Source organism: Lithobates pipiens, unplaced genomic scaffold (genome assembly GCF_037356315.1).
Source record: "Lithobates pipiens isolate NorthernLeopardFrog02 unplaced genomic scaffold, aLitPip1_a1.2 Scaffold_8, whole genome shotgun sequence".
Lineage (NCBI taxonomy): Eukaryota > Metazoa > Chordata > Amphibia > Anura > Ranidae > Lithobates > Lithobates pipiens.
In genome coordinates, this window is record NW_027507903.1 from 520,952,509 (window position 1) to 520,972,689 (window position 20,181).

The 20,181-nt window shown below is 41.3% G+C and overlaps 1 protein-coding gene across 1 annotated transcript; it reads left to right on the forward strand.

The window, feature by feature from the left end:
- The first annotated feature begins 222 nt into the window (after positions 1 to 222).
- Positions 223 to 15,787, forward strand: LOC143960671 (glutamine--fructose-6-phosphate aminotransferase [isomerizing] 1-like). The gene is made up of 10 exons (XM_077469470.1): positions 223 to 370; positions 507 to 602; positions 4,373 to 4,470; positions 5,766 to 5,886; positions 6,587 to 6,744; positions 13,064 to 13,178; positions 13,558 to 13,685; positions 14,679 to 14,846; positions 14,944 to 15,105; positions 15,219 to 15,787. Exons 1-10 carry the CDS (start codon positions 301 to 303, stop codon positions 15,258 to 15,260), a joined length of 1,158 nt encoding a protein of 385 aa, XP_077325596.1. The 5' UTR covers positions 223 to 300; the 3' UTR covers positions 15,261 to 15,787.
- The last annotated feature ends 4,394 nt before the right edge of the window (positions 15,788 to 20,181 follow it).

Sequence of the window (20,181 nt, forward strand, 5' to 3'; positions counted from 1 at the left end):
TGGTATTTACAGAGACATGTTCTACACACGGTAAAAGGTGTGAACACAAAAAAGTACATGGGGACCAGTCAGGTGAGGTTGGATTCTATCTGTCTTGAATATGTCATGCATGACAAGTGGGAAGAAATATGTGAAATGTGTGATCATGGGGATAGTCTTCTGTGATGATGTAAGCAGTATCAGAATTCAGGTGCAGCACGTCAGGAGAAATGAACAGGGGAGGAGAAAAAGAGGCTTGTCAAAAGAGGATAAAAGTGGAGGATATGTATATTGATGACACCAGTGTAGTGGAGCAGAGCAATGGATGGAAATATGGGTAAAGAAGAGGGACTAAACATGGTCCAAGAAGGTACAGGGACCCCGCACCCAGGTATGTAGTGAAGGACAAATACAGCTGTGATGCTAAAAGGCTTGTTTACAGGATATCACAATATCTGCTGGTACTGCTGACGATTGAATGAATTAAATATATATACACTTTCTCTTTTTACTCGTTTGATCCACAGGCAACGTGAACTCTTTCATGCAGAAAGAAATCTTTGAGCAGCCAGAGTCCGTAGTCAACACAATGAAAGGGCGAGTCAACTTTGATGACCTAACAGGTAAGAACATCAGATATTGGCTGCATTTGGAAAAGCTGTGTGTTATACCTACACTAAGTACTTTAGTGTAGTACAAAGTGTTTACCAATTATACCAAACCTCAAAGGCCTCATGCACATTGGGCGTTTGATTTTCTCCTCTAAACGCCTTTTACAGCTAGCAGGAAAAATCTGCTTAAAAACACGAGCTGTATATTGCTCATGCGTTTAGGCACAAGCATTTGGTGTCTAAATATCGATTGTCTTCGATTTTAACAGGAGCTCTGTCATTTTTGAGGTTGCCAGTAAAAAAATGTGTTCAGTCGGTAAATTCATGTCTTGTCAGTAAACAATGCTGAGGAGGTTGGCAACACTGGCTAACAGATAAATGCTTTTACAGAATGAGAAAAAAAATGCCAAATGCCTGTAAAAGTGGAATATTTTTAAACTCAGTGTGCATGAGGCCTTTATCATGATGAAAGATTTGCTAGGATTAGGATTTTAGGATTGAGGGATGTACGGTACTCCACGATTTTCAAATTTGACAAATTACACAGTAAGATTTCTCCATTAATGCATGCTGCTTTTATTTTTAATATATATGCTTTTTTAAAATGATTAAAAAGCAGTATTTCTTGTGCAAAAATAATTTTATAGACCAATTCTAGAATTCTAGAGGTATAGTTACGTGGAAATGTGGAGGTTTATGCATCTTTAAAGCAACATTAAGAATGATTCGATGAGATTCATTAGCAGAGCTAAAGTGTCTTTGAAATGATATACAAATGTCCAGTCATATAAAGAGACTTTGTTCACAAATTTATTAAAGAGAGATAATTGCCAAGCCATCCTAGCAGATTCCCTTTGTGCTTCAAGGTTCAAAACACTCAAGCACTAAAGCTGGCCATACACAGTAATTTAGTTAGAAAATGTACATTTTCTAAATGTTTGGTTTCTAAATGGGACAAGTCCACAATAGTTTTTTGATTGTAGTATAGAGAAAAATAGAGAGGGTGGAAAAATGTTCTAGATTCTTTTATGAATGAGCAAAATTCTAACCATTAGGCTGGGTTAACACTATCTGGAGCAGGGAGTCATCCCTGTTCTCTGTTTCAGGGCAAAACAGATCCAAATTTTTACCTGAATTCAGACCTGAAACGGAGCCAAAGACGCACATGTCCCTTTTCCAGTGCGGACCACGGCCGCTCCGGAGCTGTGTGAACCAGCTCCATTGAGAACCGGTCACAGTCTCCTCTCATGTGAATGTGATGCGGGGAAACATGCATCCAATTCGCATAAGTGTGAACCTAGCCTTAATGTGGTACTCAATTGTGGAAAATTATACTTATTACCTGATGTAATGCGCATGTGCTAAGAAAAGTTTAATCCGAGAATTATAATTTTCTTGGTCACAAATGTATGACACAGGAATGTATGAACAATACAGACAAAGGTTTCTGTATAGTGTATGCAAAGTGTCATTTATAAATAGATTCTAATATATATATATATATATATATATATATATATATATATATATATATATACATACATACATATTATCTCACAAAAGTGTTGTGTGCTAACACTGAAGAAATGACACTTTGCTACAAAGTAGTGTGTACAGCTTGTATAACAGTGTAAATTTGCTATCCTCTCAAAATAATTCAACAGACAGCCATTAATGTCTAGACCGCTGGCAACAAAAATTAGTACACCCCTAAGTGAAAATGTCCAAATTAGTCCTCCCAAAATGTCAATATTTTGTGTGGCCACCATTATTTTTCAGCACTGCCTTAACCCTCTTGGGCATGGCGTTCACCAGAGCTTCACAGGTTGCCACGGGAGTCCTCTTCCACTTTTTCATGACGCCATCACATAGCTGGTGGATGGTAGAGACCTTGCACTCCTCCACCTTCCATTTGAGGATGCCCCACAGAGGCTCAACAGGGTTTGGGTCTGGAGACATGCTTGACCAGTCCATCACCTTTACCCTCAGCTTCTTTAGCAAGGCAGTGGTCATCTTGGAGGTGTGTTTGGGGTCGTTACAATGTTGGAATACTGCCCTGCGGCCCAGTCTCCGAAGGGAGGGGATCATGCTTCAGTATGTCACAGTACATGTTGGCATTCCTGGTTCCCTCTATGAACTGTAGTTCCCCAGTGCTGGCAGCACTCATGCAGCTCCAGACCATGACACTCCCACCACCATGCTTAACTGTAGGCAAGACACACTTGTCTTTGTACTCCTCACCTGATTGCCACCACGCTTGACAACGCTTGACAACACCTGAACCAAATAAGTTTATCTTTGTCTCATCAGACCACAGGACATAGTTCCAGTAATCCATGTCCTTAGTTTGCTTGTCTTCAGCAAAATGTTTGCGGGCTTTCTTGTGCATCATTTAGAAAAGGCTTCCTTCTGGGATGACAGCCATGCAGACCAATTTGATGCAGTGTGCGGCATATGGTCTGAGCGCTGACAGGCTGACCCTCCACCCCATCTACCTCTGCAGCAATGCTGGCAGCAGTCATACGTCTATTTCCCAAAGACAACCTCTGGATATGACGCTGAGCATGTGCACTCAACATTTGAGACCTGTTCTGAGTGGAACCTGTCCTGTTAAACCACTGTATGGTCTTGGCCACCATGCTACAGCTCATTTTAAGGGTCTTAGCAATCTTCTTATAGCATAGGCCATCTTTAGGTAGTGCAATCATTCTTTTTTTCAGATCCTCAGAGAGTTCTTTGCCATGAAGTGCTATGTTGAACTTCCAGTGACCAGTATGAGAGAGTGAGGGCGATAACACCAAATTTAACACACCTGCTCCCCATTCACACCTGAGACCTTGTAACACTAACTAGTCACATGACACCGGGGAGGGAAAATGGCTAATTGGGCCCAATTTGGACATTTACACTTAGAGGTATATTCCCTTTTGTTGCCAGCAGTTTAGACATTAATGGCTGTGTGTTGAATTATTTTGAGGGGGCGGCAAATTTTCACTGTTATACAAGCTGTACACTCACTACTTTGCATTGTAGCAAAGTGTCATTTCTTCAGTGTTGTCACATGAAAAGATATATAAAAAAAAATTACAAAAATGTATATATACACACAGTGTATAGTATTTTCCCTACAACCCTATTGGCTGATAAACATATAATTGATATATAAATATACTTCTATGTGCAATGTGCAATCGACTTGACATAAAAATATACTTATACATGTAAATAAACCTTGCTTTGCATTATACTTTTGATGATATCGTAAGCAATAAAAGAAAATTGCTTGATATATCTTGGCGTCCCATTCAAGTAGCTGGTCTGGACAAATTATTTAAGGACCTTTGAACAAAATTAGTTGACTGACATAATTTATTGCTCTAATGAGCAAATTTTCAGAATTTCTTACAAACATTCAAATGAAAATCGAACCGTATATTGCCAGGTTTAGTCAAGTGTCAGTGCCATGCTGCAGCATATGTTTGATGCTGTTGTCCTATTAATATGATTATTGTCCCAGATGGGTCCATTCTACCTGGAAATGTATCTGACATTATGCTGAGATGTCTTCTTTAAAAAAACACCGCCTCTGTGCCCTTCAGACTCTAGTACAGGTATATAGGGTACCTGATCCAAGATTGCCCAGCTTGTCTCTGTTCTGGCAGCACAGCTAGAATGTTCTCACTGCAGGCTACGCTACAGTACAGAGCCCACTGCCAAGACTTCTGTTTATAAGCAGTGAAATATTATTTATGTCCTTTATTTCATTTTTATATTTTTAACAGTAAATTTGGGCGGGCTGAAAAATCACATCAAAGAAATTCAAAGATGTCGACGACTAATCCTCATTGCCTGTGCAACTAGTTACCATGCTGGAGTTGCTGTAAGTGTGTATTACCTTTCATATTTTAAACATTTTATACTTAAATGCTGTTTAGGAGTAAAAAGACATGAATAGCTATAAGTGGTCATTACCCTTGCCTTGTGGCTCCTGTGTTCATTTACCACCAGGGACACTATATTCATGGCAGAGACAGTATAAGCATGGAGTATGTCCTTCCCTTGTTTATGTCAATTTCCTTGGGATTACTGTTGCCTCCCACAATCAAAAATAAACTGAAAAGTTATTTTTCTTCTGTTTAAATGGTGTGCATGATAGGAATGTAGGACCGTGAGTACTCTTGGGGGACTGATATAAATGGTTCTGTGTCCTCCAAAACAATTTGTAATATGTTGCCACTGTAAATACTGACCAGAAAAAAACCCTTGCTCTATGTATCACTTTAAATAGATGTAGTGACGTTGCATGGGCAGGGCCACAGCGGCGGTTGCCCCGGGCACAAAATGAAATGAATGAATGAATCTCCCGGATTTTGCTGGACCATCTTCATATTTCAACTAAATTCCAGCATCAGTGGGGACAGAGAAAGCACTAAGAACCTGACAGGGATTATTGCCCTTTTCTACTTTAGCCAAACAAAAAAATGTTGGGCTGTAGATACACTTCAAGGAGCCTACAGATGTTACAGATCAACCCACTGTATAGTTTATGCTACAAGCACATTACAAACTTTTATTAGTTCATCAAAGTCTTTTACTGTTAAAATTTTCTCTGTGGTGGTAGGTTGCATTTATTCTTTCGGTGGTTCATAGGAATTAAACGTGTTTCTTAGGGTTCTAGGCAAAAATAACTAACCCTTAGCCCTTGTACACACGGTCGGAGATTCCGACAACCAAATCCGTTGGAGTAATTTAGACGGATTAATTCCAGAAGAGGTCCGGAAGTGATGTTGCATACACACGGTCTGACTAAGTTGTTGGAAAATTCGATTGTACATAACGTGATGACGTTATTTCGTTACGACGGGACTACGTTCAGGCTAGTAGCCAATAGCTTTGGTCTAGGAATTTGATCTGAGCATGCGTGGCACTTTGTCCGTCGGAGTAGGCTACACATGATTGGAGTATGTCCGATAGGAGCATTTTGACGGAAAATTTTACCGGCAAGTTGGAAAACTTGGTCCGTCGGATATTCAGATGGAAACAGTCCGATGCAGACCACACACAGTCGGAATATCCGACAAACCGGTCCGATAGGACACATTCCGTCGGAATCTCCGATCGTGTGTACAAGGGCTAAGAGACAGTTCTCCATGTTAATGATCTTCTTTTCCACAGACACGTCAGATCCTAGAAGAGCTCACAGAGCTTCCAGTCATGGTGGAATTGGCTAGTGACTTCCTGGACAGGAAAACCCCTGTATTCAGAGATGATGTGTGCTTCTTCATCAGTCAGTCGGGTATGATATTCTCATCACTTGGTTAGTTAATGAGAATCGTTAACTGGTATAAATAGACCTTTTCTAAAAGGTTTTATAACACAATCACAAAATACTAATCTTGTATTACATTACTGCTACAAAATTGCTATGTGGAAAAGGTATATTATCATAGCTTTTAGTTAAATAAATGTGATAGCTGAGCAAAAAAAGTAGTATATCCCCCCTTCCCCACATACATAAATATCTGCCACTGAGATAACGTTGGTGTCCGTGGATTGATGGACCACTAGGAACCACCTATGAGAGGCATGGCATAATTTGATAATCTCTTTACACACAGTTGGGATGTTTTATTAGCAATTCAAGAAAAGAAGTATAAAGCTTTAACCGTTCTCCATCATTTACAGCTAGCCATGGACTGGTGTGGGTTACACCTGCGCTTTTCCTTGCCTCATGTTTTTATGTGCTTACCTCACTGTGCACGATCTTCAATATGAGTGGCTAAATAACCATCCAAATCTTTTTGTACCTCCTGTATTAAAAAGAAAAAGTATTGCAGATGGTGGTACCCAAAGTAAACACTTACAATCTGGCTTGTGACCCGTGTTTAACAGATAAAAAGAAAAAAATAACACAATTAGTTGCTGTAGCTAAAACTCCATTTCTTTTGTCCACATTTCAAGTAACAATTATAGCGTTTCTGTTTGCTTTCCTGTAGGAGAGACAGCGGATACTCTTCTTGCACTGCGTTACTGCAAAGAACGGGGAACCCTGACAGTAGGGATCACTAACACAGTTGGCAGCTCCATCTCCAGGGAAACAGACTGTGGTGTCCATATTAATGCTGGGCCTGAGATTGGTGTGGCCAGCACAAAGGTAAGCTCTAGTGTGACACAAAACCAGAGGGTGTAAAAGCTGACATGATTTACAAATATTGTACAATCTTCTCTAAATGTACCAACAGGTATAGTATGTGGTACATGGTCATTCTTGAAAAATCCATTCAGTTCCTATCCAGTGTGGTTAGTCTACACACTGCAAAGTAACCATAGGATGGATCAAAGAAGTGAATAAGATGGCATTTAGAGCTCAGTTAGTATCGCAGGTGATTGCCAGAGAATTAGTAATTTGTTTCATCATTAGTATCATTTGTTTGATATCTGGCTGTTCCCTTATTCACCGGATTAAACCCAAATGTCTGAGATACAATAAAAAGACAACCCACAACAATGTCCATTCATTCTGACTGATTTGGCAATTCTAGTTAACCATCGGGTGGACCAATGATTTGAATAAGAGGACTTTATGAGCCCAGTTGGTATCGAAGGTGATGAGTTATTTGTTTCATGTATTTCATATCTGGCTGTTCCCATATGCACTGGATGAAACCCAAATGTCTGAGATAGAACAGAAGATACAACCCACGACAATGTCCCTTCACTTTGACCTGGGAACTCAGCACAGGGATGGTGGGAATTCCTCATAATGGGCACAGTGGGTGTACAGACCTGGGAACTCAGCACACGGATGGTGTGAATCCCTTATAATGGGGACAGCGGGTGTACAGACCTGGGAACTCAGCACACGGATGGTTGGAAACCCTCATAGTAGGCACAGCGTGTGTACAGACCTGGGAACTCAACACAGGGATGATGGGAATCCTTCACAATGGGCACAACAGGCATACAGACCCGGGAACTCAGCACAGGGTTGGTGGGATTCCCTCATAATGGGTACAGCTGGTGTACAGACCCGGGAACTCAGCACAGAGATAGTGGGAATCCCTCATAATGGGCACAGAGGGTGTACAGACCCATGAACCCAGCACATAATGGGCATGACAGGTGTACTGACCTCTGGACAAGGGGGAGGCAGCATTCACTAGAACTGATTGGCTGTATTTTCTTCCTGCAGCCGCTGACTGCTGTGGAAGGGAGAGGAGGAAAAGACCTCTTTTAGATTCTACAAGTGAAGGAAAATACAGCCCAGTTCTAGTAAATGCTGCACCCTCAGCTGCACTAGTATTAGCAGCAACTAGAATACATGGGGACTAGTGGGCAGCAGCCTTACCTGTAGGCAGTATTTTCTATGGGTAGTCACCAGCATAAGTAAGAAACATAAAGAGCAGACACACTGACCGCCCTGCACAGCACTGATCAGTGATATCAGCACTAGCATGTGTACATGGACTGAACACTCATCTACATCCTCTGCTTTCAATCTGTGACCTGTGCAATGTAACCAGGGAAGGAGGCATTCTAGGGAGCTTGGGGGTTATCAGGAGGAAGAGCTGAGTTGAACGCTGGGGTGTGTCATCCCAAAGGAACTTTTTACTGTCCTATAATGGGGGCGGACTAAGTGAGTACAGAGTGCAGTTTGCAGAGCAGGCAGTGATGTGTAAGGTTTGACAAGGTGTAGGGGGCGCTCTATGACAATGATTAACTAAACAAACACAATGAATTAGGTGATTGTACTCAAACAATGAACATTTCTATATACAAATAAAGTGCAATGTGCCATAGATGAATATACACAAGTGATATAAATATGTGGTACTGGCTGAGTAAAACCAGAAATAGGCATGCAAAGGAATAGAATGTCCCAATTAAACCACAAAAAAATCCAGATAAACTTCTGTGTTCAGATTCTTCCAGAGAAAGTAGATATTCCTTCACCAACTTGATAAGAATAAACCCAACGTGCTGTTATATAAAATCTGCATACCAGAGAACTTTGACTCCTTTAATTATTACAAAGCGAGTCAATTTAAACTTTGGCAAGATAATGCTTGCTGCAATGATGAAAGTTATGGATAAAGGTAACCCCTCCTCCGCAGAGATCATAGATGGGATATGTCAAAATATAATAAGGAACCAAATAGTGTAATCCTGTTTATTTTAAAGATAAAAAATACATATGCCAAATAGCTGCTTACATGAAGATGTGCCTTGGCCCGGCACTGGGGCTGCAAGCATGACTGTTGTTGGAAGGTGACTCGCGGCTCGTAGCATTCCACCAACCTACCGGGAACAACCAAAGGGACCGGAAGTATGTGAAGTAACGTGACCAAGTACCGCCTTGACGTATGTTTCATTATTACATCATCAGGAAGCGTACTTGGTCACTGATTTTATAGTGCAAAACCAATACTCATTGGTGGAAAGGGAAATTGCATAATTAAACAGCCACAGTGCAGGTTTACATATAACAAAATTGCCTCGGAGCTAATACATAACATCAGAATGAATATACCATAATCAATATAAAAGACACAATGTAGTGATCTTAAAAAATATATGAAATAAAAACTAAAATGTAATACATTACAAGCAAAGCATTTAAAAAGGAAATAATTCCATAATGAATTTAGATTTAACAAAAAAATAATTAATAAAATGATGAAGGGGGAAGGGATTAGGAGCTGATGATTGGAAGGAATGATGCCACAATGTGCATCAGCAAAATTAATCTAGTCATTGGCCAGAAAACAATTCAGGTCCAATTCTATATTCATACCTAGTGGCTGCATAGTACACAACTTATACAACCACTGGGTTTCATTTTGGGAAACTGCTCTCATCATGTGTGTGCCCCTCCAATGTTTAGAAATGTTATCAATCCCATAAAAGATTAATAATGTGAGATCACTATTATGGATCCGAAAGTGTTTTGATACACTATGGTTTATAAACCCTTTTTTTATGTTGGCAAGATGTTCATTTATTTTGACCCTCAATTGGTGTGTGGTTCTACCTACATATTGGAGTGAGCACGGACACTCCAATACGTAGGTTACATGGCCGGCGTTACATGTAATTAGTGGTTTAATAGTAAATTCTTGGTTTGTCACTGAAGAATGAAAATGGTTAATTTTTTTGCCCATCCTCTTGGTGGTCCTACAAGCTTTGCACCTAATGCAGTAGTGAAAGCCTGAACCATCAAGAAAAGTGGATGGTTTCTTAGGAGGATCTGAGACATCAATCAATGTCCAATTAGAGGTACAAGCCTTCTATTGAAAAAACATATACAGATAGTGATTACATCAACGATTTGTTTAAGATGATATCTTACAAAAATAAAGTTCTGCAGTAGACTCAGTACCAAGAGACGAATGCTGTCGAAACACGCCAATGCTTATTGCTAAGACTGTCCATATAGCCAAAAAAAAAGATAAAAGGGGATAATAAAGACTATTCAAAAAAAAAAAAAGGAAAAACACTTGCAGTATAAATAACAGCAAGAATAGTTTAATACTATTCAATACTAATCAGCATAGCAAAAGTGCTCAATATATGCTCTGAGATGGCAACAGCCTGTCAGAGCAATAGCATAGATATGTGGTAATAGTTTTTCCTATTGTCAATGTCCCTGGGTTCCAGCAGCATCTAATAGCTGGAGACAGCGACCTTAAATACCCCCCATCTGGCCTAGACTGGATGTGGATGTACAGTAAGGACCGTGCCACAGATGCGCGAACTGCGTCACATCCACCCTCCCGTTTTTCACCGCTGGGTCTCAAAACCCAACCTCAGAGGTGAAGAACATAATTTCCTCTGGTGGTCGGAGGGGAGATCTCCTCACATCCCGAGGACAGCCAAGGCATCATTCCCTCCAATCATCAGCCCCCAATACCTTCCATCATAATTTTATAATTTTATATTTTATACATTTTTTTATTTCTTAAATCTAAATTCATTATGGAATTATTTCCTTTTTTAATACTTTGCTTGTAATGTATTACATTTTAGTTTTTATTTCATATATTTTTTAGGATCACTACATTGTGTCTTTTATATTGATTATGGTATATTCATTCTGATGTTATGTATTAGCTCCGAGGCAATTTTATTATATGTAAACAGGCACTGTGGCTGTTTAATTATGCAATTTCCCTCTCCATCAATGAGTATTGGTTTTGCACTATAAAACTTATGCCCATCAGCAACCAAGTAGGCTTCCTGTTGACGTAACAAAATGTACATCAAGGCAGTACTCGGTCATGTTACTTCACGCAGTTCCGGTCCATTTGGTTGTTCCGGGCAGAGTGGTGGAACGTACGCCAGCTGCTGGGGTTAGCCCCAAGGCACCTTCCGACCACAGTCATGCTTGCAGCCCCAGTGCCAGCAATTTGGCATATGTATTTTTTATCTTTAACCACAACAACTGCAACCAGCTCCAGACCATTTGGCTGGCAAAAGACCGGAGCACTTTTTGTGAATAGACACTGCGTAGCTTTAGCTGACAATTGCACGGTCATGCGACGTGGCTTCCAATCAAAATTAATATCCTTATTTCCCCACAAATAGAGCTTTCTTTTGGTGGTATTTGATCTCCTGTGCGGTTTTTATTTTTTGTGCTATAAACAAACAAATAGCGACAATTTTGAAAAAAAACACATTATTTTTTACATTTTGCTACAATAAATATCCCCAACAAAATATATAAAAAATATTTTTTTTCCTCAATTTAGGCCGATATGTATTCTTCTACATATTTTTGGTAAAAAAATCGCAATAAGCTTTATTGATTGGTTATAGTATCTACAACATAGGGGATAGTTTTATGGCATTTTTATTCATTTACATTTTTTTTACTAGTAATGGCGGCGATCAGCAATTTTTATCGTGACTGCTTCATTATGGTGGACAGATCGGACACTTTTGGTGCTATTTTGGGACCATTCACATTTATACAGCGATCAATGTGTTTAAAAATGCATTGATTACTGTGTAAATGTGACTGATAGTGAAGGGGTTAACCACTAGGGGGCACTGTAGGGGTTAAGTGTGTCCTAGGGAGTGATTCTAACTGTGGAGGGGATGGGCTATGTGTGACACGACACTGATCACCACTCCTGATTACAGGGACCCATGAGACCCGTGATAAACTCACGGAGCTCGTGACGCGCACCCGCAAGCCGCTTCTTAAAGGGCAACGTACAGGTACGTTAATATGCCTGTACGTGCCTTTCTGCCGATGTATAACGACGTGAGCCGGTCGGCAAGCGTTTAAAATAAACAGGATTACACTATTTGGTTTCTTATTATCTTTCCACATATCTCATCTATGATCTCTATGGAGGAGGGGTTACCTTTATCCATAACTTTCATCATTGCAGCAAACATTATCTTGCTAAAGTTGAATTTGACTCACTTTTTAATTGAAGGAGTCAAAGTTGTCTGGTAAGCAGATTTTTTTTATAAGAGCATGTTGGGTGTATTCCTATCAAGTTAGTGAAGGAATATCGACTTTCTCTTTGGAAGAATCTGAACAAAGAAGTTTATCTGGATTTTTTTTGTGGTTTAACTGGGACGTTCTATTCCTTTGCACGCCTAATTCTGGTTTTATTCAGCCAGTGCCACATATTTATATCACTTGTGTATATTCACCTCTGGCACATTGCACTTTATTTGTATATACAAATGTTCCTTGTTTGAGTACAATCCACAAATTCATTTTGTTTGTTTAGGTAATCATTGTCATAGAGCGCCCTCTACACCTTGTCAAATCAGCATTTTGAGTATCACTACTTAATTAGGGGAGCAGCTGTTTTTGGCACGGAGTACACTATTTTTCTTTCTCAATTTCAGTGGTGTGTAAGGGATGTCATTTACAAACACCAGTCATTGTATTTTCCTCCTCTGATGTCTGCCTATATACAGGATGTGCGGCTCCCCAGCTAGGACTTTATCAGAGTGTGTGAGTCAGTGCCCAGGACCAGTGTCAGTGCCCAGGACCAGTGTCAGTGCCCAGGACCAGTGTCGGGAGCTAGTGAAGACACTTCCAGGCTGCTCTGTGTATTGTTTGTAGGAGGGGAGCACAGATCACTCCTATACAGTGAGGAGCGACTCTATCAAAAATCATCTGCTTTCCCCAGTGACTGAGTCACGACATCTCCGCACTCCTCTCCTTGTGTTTGTCAGTCCTCTCAGAGAGACCTCCGGGCAAGGCTCCACACAAGGGCAAGGCTGTGTCATATCCACACCAGAAAGCTGTGTGCACAGCAGCCGTAGTTGCGCCTAGGTGGCAGTGCACCTAGGTGGCTGCCTAGTCTGCTTAGTGGTAGCACCGGCCCTGACTGGGTACTCAAGGCTGTGAACCCTCCCCCAGGAAAAAAAATTATCTACAGCCCTGTTGGTGTGTGAGTATTGTTTCTTCTATGTAAAGATTTACAGGATAATTTCTCTTTTAACAGGCATACACTAGCCAGTTTGTAACACTGGTCATGTTTGCACTCATGGTTTGTGATGACCATTTCTCTAAGCAAGAGCGACGCAAGCAAATTATACATGGTCTGAAAATTCTGCCAGGTATGAATCATTAAATAATGCACCTGAATGTCACTTTAACCTTCATATGTTTAGTTTAGCCTCATCATGTTGATGTATGTGTACTGCTTCAAAATACACATCATTTGTCATAACATGCATTTGCCGGTCTTATAGTTAAGGTCGAGGATAGTAAATGCCAGTTGTGATGAACTAGAAGTGCAGAGAGAGAGCAAGCACATAGAGGCTTAGCACACAGGCCTCGCATGCAGGGCATTTATTGTGTTTTTTTTTTCAGGTAACATTTATGTTGTAGAGGCTGCTAATTTTATTTTAACATCTAACATTACAAATATACAATATGCAATATGGCAATGCTTGCTTTGTCTTTGACATTTTTGCCTTTTCTTTTCTATCTCAGATCACATTAAGGAAGTACTTAGTCTTGATGATGAGATTCAGAAGTTGGCAGCTGAACTGTACCAACAGAAATCAGTGTTAATCATGGGTCGTGGATATCACTATGCAACCTGCCTGGAAGGTGCCTGGGTAGGTTGAAGCCTCTCAGGCTTTTTGTTGTCATGAGTTTCTTGCCTGCTGAATTGTTGGTGCAGCATCTGAAGCTGTACTTTTCTAAAATGATGACTGTGGTGTCTGGCTCAGAACACATGTCGTATACTCAAGACCTCTAACCTAATGGAAAAAATAGATTTTTTTTTAATAGGGAGCTGCTGACATCCCTAAATAATTAATGAACATTCTAGCTTTTTTCTTAGAAATGTGGGTGCAGATAAGGGGCAGTCCAGGACCTGACAATTGTTGTCTGTGCCCACTCATCCCTTCAACATCCTACCAAGGGCAAGTAGGGGAAATTCCTTTTACTTGATGTCCTGAATCAGACCTGTCCTGCTGGGAGATTATAAGGAGGAGAACTGGCCACACATCAGGGCATAGATTACTATTCTTTCACATATGTCTGTTAGCCCTTGTACACACGGTCGGAGATTCCGTCGGAATGTGTCCTATCGGACCGTTTTGTCGGATATTCCGACTGTGTGTGGTCTCCATCGGACTGTTTCTGTTGGAATATCCGACGGACCAACTTAACCAACTTGCCGGTAAAATTTTCCTACAAAATGCTCCGATCGGACATACTCCGATCATGTGTAGCCTACTCCGATGGACAAAGTGCCACGCATGCTCAGATCAAATTCCTAGACCAAAGCTATTGGCTACTAGCCTGAACGTAGTCCCGTCGTAACGAAATAACGTCATCACGTTATGTACAATCGGATTTTCCGACAACTGAGTCCGACCGTGTGTATGCAACATCACTTCCAGACCTCTTCCGGAATTAATTCGTCGGAATAACTCCGACGGATTTGGTTGTCGGAATCTCCGACCGCGTGTACAAGGGCTAAGAGTAATGAGGACTTCATAAACAGTCTTCTTTACCACTAAAATCTGTTATTATTCATGTGTTAATTATTTATAATTAAATTGTTTAACTATTAGTAACAGTAACTTTTTTTTTCTTTGTAGAAAATTAAGGAAATCACCTATATGCATTCAGAAGGGATCATGGCTGGGGAGCTGAAGCATGGTCCACTGGCCTTGGTAGACAAACTAATGCCAGTCATCATGATTATAATGAGGGATAATGCCTATACCAAGTGCCAGAATGCTCTTCAGCAAGTGGTAACTAGAAAGGTAGGTCAAAGACCAAAGCAAAGATAAATAAGGTTTTATAGAAATGCTCTAGTTTCATCAACTCTGGTTACCATATTTATTTTCTAAATTGTAATAGGGGCGTCCAGTTGTAATCTGTGACAAGGAGGACTTAGAAACAATTAACACAATCAAACCTACAATTAAGGTTCCTCATACAGTGGACTGTCTTCAAGGAATACTGAGTGTGATCCCCCTGCAGCTCCTTGCCTTCCATCTTGCTGTTCTCAGAGGATTTCATGTAAGTTGTTGGAACCTGTACCTCAGCTTTCTAGCTGGGCATTTAACAAAGGGTTCTTGGTGTTCTATATCATCCTTGTTTGACCAATACATTCTCTCTTCCTCTATCCATAGGTGGATTGTCCAAGAAACTTAGCCAAATCTGTGACTGAGTAGTAAAATTTGTGGGATCCGTAGACAACGTTATTTCTACTGTTTTTATAACCCAAGTTTTACTTTAATATTTATGTGTCTAATCTCCTATGTTTAAATCTGGGAAACCAGAATATTGTAGAAATGTAAATTCTGTTGTAAAAATGTTGTAAAAATGCAGAGCCTTGTAGACTAGATAGTACTAACTTTCTTTGCAGACAACGCAATTTCTACAATTTCTATAGCCCAGTGTTTACGTTCCCTTCATCTCCTTGGTATTCAGTCCATTTGCAGGAGCCGCCGCTGCATCTTGTAAACCTGGAAAAACAGAATATTGTAAAAATGCAGTTTTTGCTGTACACAGACAGAGCCTTGTAGAATAGACACTTAACTTTATTTGCATTAATTTTGACACAAACTAAATCTGTGAACCAGTTACAGCGATAAGGGGAGTCCAATGCTGATATTTTTTCCCATTATATACTTGTATAGATGTATATTTTATACTTGTCTAATGTAAATAAATTAGGGAATATGTAGATTGAAATTAATATATAGAACGTTATTTGCTTCTTTGAAAGTTTGCTGACATGACTTTCAAGCCAATTGTGGCTCGGTACACATTGGTGCAATGTCAGACATTGCATGTGATTCGCACTGCACTGCTGTGCAAATCACACGAACTGTCTGTGCGATGCAAACTCAGCCATACAGATTGCATGGCTTAATTTTCATCGGATTCAGACCAAAGTCGTGCAGGACCTTTTTTTGGTCCACACCAGAATCGGATCTCATGGGTGTTCACACCCATGCGATCCAGTTCCGGTCTGAATTGACAGATGGCACTGCGATATGCGAATCAATCTCGGGGTGTCATTATGTTTGTATTGACACTCTCAGTAGTTCGCTCAGGGCAGTGTGAACTGCCTGCGAGTCAGCTGTGATGCGGGAACCCGCAGTGGATTCGCAGGGTTCATGCATCACACCAGTGTGAAACCGAGCCTTCATTGTGGTGTTTTTTTTCTACACATAACCCCTCCCTATTTAGTGCGTTCAGCCCTTTTAATAGGTTAGGGGAATGGGAGGAACATATGTGACATAGAGAGTGAACATGACATCATTAGGAAATATTAAGTTCTATTAAAATGAGCCTATCATAAAGAAAAGTGCATTCATATAAGCAGCAGTTCAGTAACTAAAGTTATGTATATGGATCAGTGAAAACATGTGACACAAAATACACACAAACAGCTCTATTGAATTGTTTTGTTCATTGTGGAAACTTAAAGGTAATTAACATGTGTTAATTTCTTGTGCCCCAATCCATGCCAGAAGCCTCCACATGACATTCCAGGCCATTGACCTTTATATCCCAAGGAAGGAATGTCCATACATATGAGTAGAATTGTTGCACTGTACTGATGGCATTCAGAGAATGGCATAACAATCACATCACATCGACATACATTCTGTAGTCACTTAAAAATACATAGTCAATCAAATTTAGTGGACGGTTTGCAGTAGTTGCATGTGAAAGCATATGCAGCACTTTTAGCAGCCCTCTCCCCCTTACAATCTCTACTTTCACCCATGGTCATTAGTACTCACAAGCGTGGGCTCTCTGTAGTCACATGTAGTACATCTCTCCTGGGACCCTCCGGGGAAGCAATATCACTCAGGAATTCTTGGCCTAGCCTAAAAGGCCTTTGTCAATCCACTCTAGCCCCCACCTCCCAGGGTTAGAAAGTCTACAGCCAGCTTTTCTGAGTAAAGGTTTACTTCTCCCTGGCTTCCTGCCTTATCCAGGGCCTACATATGCTGGTTACATCCATGCTGGCATGGGGTGTTTAGCTCTCATGCCCTAAATACACTAGGGCTCCTCTCATCCTGGCTTTTAACTGGGCCCTCCCATGGGACTCACCTATGACATCGCTACAGAGTGGGCGTAACTAAAATGTGCCTAGCACCTGAAGACACTGTCTTCTGTAACCAGGCACTATTCTGATACAGAGCCACCTAGTGGTAGATTAACTAGCTGTACCTGCTTACATGCTGACAGGTGGTAAAGAGGTAATGTGTCTCCTTCTCAATGTCTGATTTAACCCTATCAATCTGGCACCACAGGGTCACAATCATATGCATTGCATGTGGTAGTGGCACAGCCCAGTAGACATGCACGGGTTAATTTACAGTGGTGGTAATTTCTGCAAAATGTGACATGCTATTCAGGGGTCAAGTGCTGGGGAAAAAAGTGTGGGAACTCTCACCCAAGATCCACTCCCCCACCAAAAAAAATAAAAATAAATAAAGGTACGCTCATATGCATATATATTTCACAGAAAATACAGTACAACATTTATTGTAAAGTGCCAGTTTACAAATACAAAATAAGTTAACTTGTCAAACAGAATAATCAACACAATGGGTGATGATCTTTCCCTCGCAGGGAATTTCTAACACAAATACACCCTGTTCCAAATTCAAATACAGCAAATTAGAAAATATCACACAAACTGGAATAACGTTGCCCTTGCCGTGCAAGATTATCGGCAACGGATCAAAAAACTCACGGATCGGATCATTCCTTGGATCTGAGTCACAGATCGGATCTTTTTTCGGATCAGCAAATAATAATTGAATTTGCAAAAACCTGTGAAAAATGTCACCACCATATAGTCCCCACTGCAATATACATCTCCCCCACTGCAATATACATCTCCCCTACTGTAATATCCACGTCATCTCCCCCAATAATATTTTGGCTGAGCATTGATGGGTATGGCTGGGTATTAGCAGAATATGTATTGGCAGGGTAAGTATTGGCAGGGTATTGCAGAATATTGGCAGGATAAGTATTGGCAGGGTATTGCAGAGTATTGGCAGGGTATGGCAGATTATTGCTGGGTATTGCAGATTATTGGCAGGGCATTGCAGGGTAAGTATTGCAGAGTCTTGGCAGGGTAAGTATTGCAGAGTAAGTATCGGCAGGGTATGTATTGCAGAGTATTGGCAGGGTATAGCAGAGTATTGGTGGAGTAATGCAGAGTATTGGCGGAGTATTGGTGGAGTAATGCAGAGTATTGGTGGAGTAATGCAGAGTATTGGCGGAGTAATGCAGAGTATTGGCGGAGTATTGGTGGAGTAATGCAGAGTATTGGCGGAGTAATGCAGAGTATTGGTGGAGTAATGCAGAGTATTGGTGGAGTAATGCAGAGTATGGGCGGAGTAATGCAGAGTATTGGCGGAGTAATGCAGAGTATTGGCGGAGTAATGCAGAGTATGGGCAGAGTAAAGCAGAGTATTGGCGGAGTAATGCAGAGTATGGGCGGAGTAATGCAGAGTATTGGCGGAGTAATGCAGAGTATTGGCAGAGTAATGCAGAGTAATGCAGAGTATTGGCAGAGTAATTCAGAGTATTGGCAGAGTAATGCAGAGTATTGGCGGAGTAATGCAGAGTATTGGCAGAGTAATGCAGAGTATTGGCGGAGTATTGGTGGAGTAATGCAGAGTATTGGTGGAGTAATGCAGAGTATTGGCGGAGTAATGCAGAGTATTGGCGGAGTAATGCAGAGTATTGGTGGAGTAATGCAGAGTATTGGTGGAGTAATGCAGAGTATTGGTAGAGTAATGCAGAGTATTGGTGGAGTAATGCAGAGTATTGGCGGAGTAATGCAGAGTATTGGCGGAGTAATGCAGAGTATGGGCAGAGTAAAGCAGAGTATTGGCGGAGTAATGCAGAGTATTGGCGGAGTAATGCAGAGTATGGGCGGAGTAATGCAGAGTATTGGCGGAGTAATGCAGAGTATTGGCAGAGTAATGCAGAGTATTGGCAGAGTAATTCAGAGTATTGGCAGAGTAATGCAGAGTATTGGCGGAGTAATGCAGAGTATTGGCAGAGTAATTCAGAGTATTGGCAGAGTAATTCAGAGTATTGGCGGAGTAATGCAGAGTATTGGCGGAGTAATGCAGAGTATTGGCAGAGTAATTCAGAGTATTGGCAGAGTAATTCAGAGTATTGGCAGAGTAATTCAGAGTATTGGCAGAGGGGTAATGCAGAGTATTGGTGGAGTAATGCAGAGTATTGGCAGAGTAATGCAGAGTATTGGCGGAGTAATGCAGAGTATTGGCGGAGTAATGCAGAGTATTGGCAGAGTAATTCAGAGTATTGGCAGAGTAATTCAGAGTATTGGCGGAGGGGTAATGCAAAGTATTGGTGGAGTAATTCAGAGTATTGGCGGGGTATTGCAGAGTATTGAGTAATGCAGAGTATTGGCAGGGTAATGCAGAGTGCTAGTGACTAACCTGGTTTACTTCTCGCTCGGGAGAGAACTGGGTAGAGGGGAGGGAGGAGACAGTCCGTATGCCAGCGGCGTGTGTCTGCCGCTGGCTGCGCTGGAGGCCGCATGCGCACTGCCCACTGACTCCGTGTGTGCCCACGTGTACGGCCGATGTCATGTGACCGGTTGCTAGACGCGGAGCGGCCCTAGCCTAGCAACCAGTCACTGACTCGGGCGGCAGAGGAGCTGCGGGCTACGCACGAGCGGCGGGCTACACGGGCTGCTAATGGGAACGGCGTTCCCGTTGTGGAAATAGTACGGGAACGCCGTTCCCATGCGTTCCCGCAGGACTCGAGCCCTGATGCTATTTTATTTTTGCTGTGGCATGTGTACAGCCCTAAGCGGCTGTAAGAATGTCTGCCAGCTTGTTAGTGCTTACATTTTTAAAGCTGCCTGCAGTGGACGTACAGCAGCAGCCAGCATTTTAAAAAGCTTTCTGTTAGGCACAATCATGCTCATTGATGATGCCAACAATTGGATAGCATCTATGGAAACACTTTAATTGAATAATCTCAGAAATGATCTCCAAAATGGGATATGACATTGTACTTTCTGGAAAGCATATAGCCTCTCAGCTGTGGGGCAACTACAATTTCCAGCCCTCTCTC

Bases quoted from the DNA above. Each gene is read 5' to 3' on its own strand.
- LOC143960671 (XM_077469470.1), top strand. From the start codon at position 301: ATGGATGGAAATATGGGTAAAGAAGAGGGACTAAACATGGTCCAAGAA. The intron at 4,471-5,765 runs GTAAGTGTGTAT...TCTTTTCCACAG, and splicing joins GTTACCATGCTGGAGTTGCT to ACACGTCAGATCCTAGAAGA. The intron at 13,179-13,557 runs GTATGAATCATT...TTTCTATCTCAG, and splicing joins TGGTCTGAAAATTCTGCCAG to ATCACATTAAGGAAGTACTT.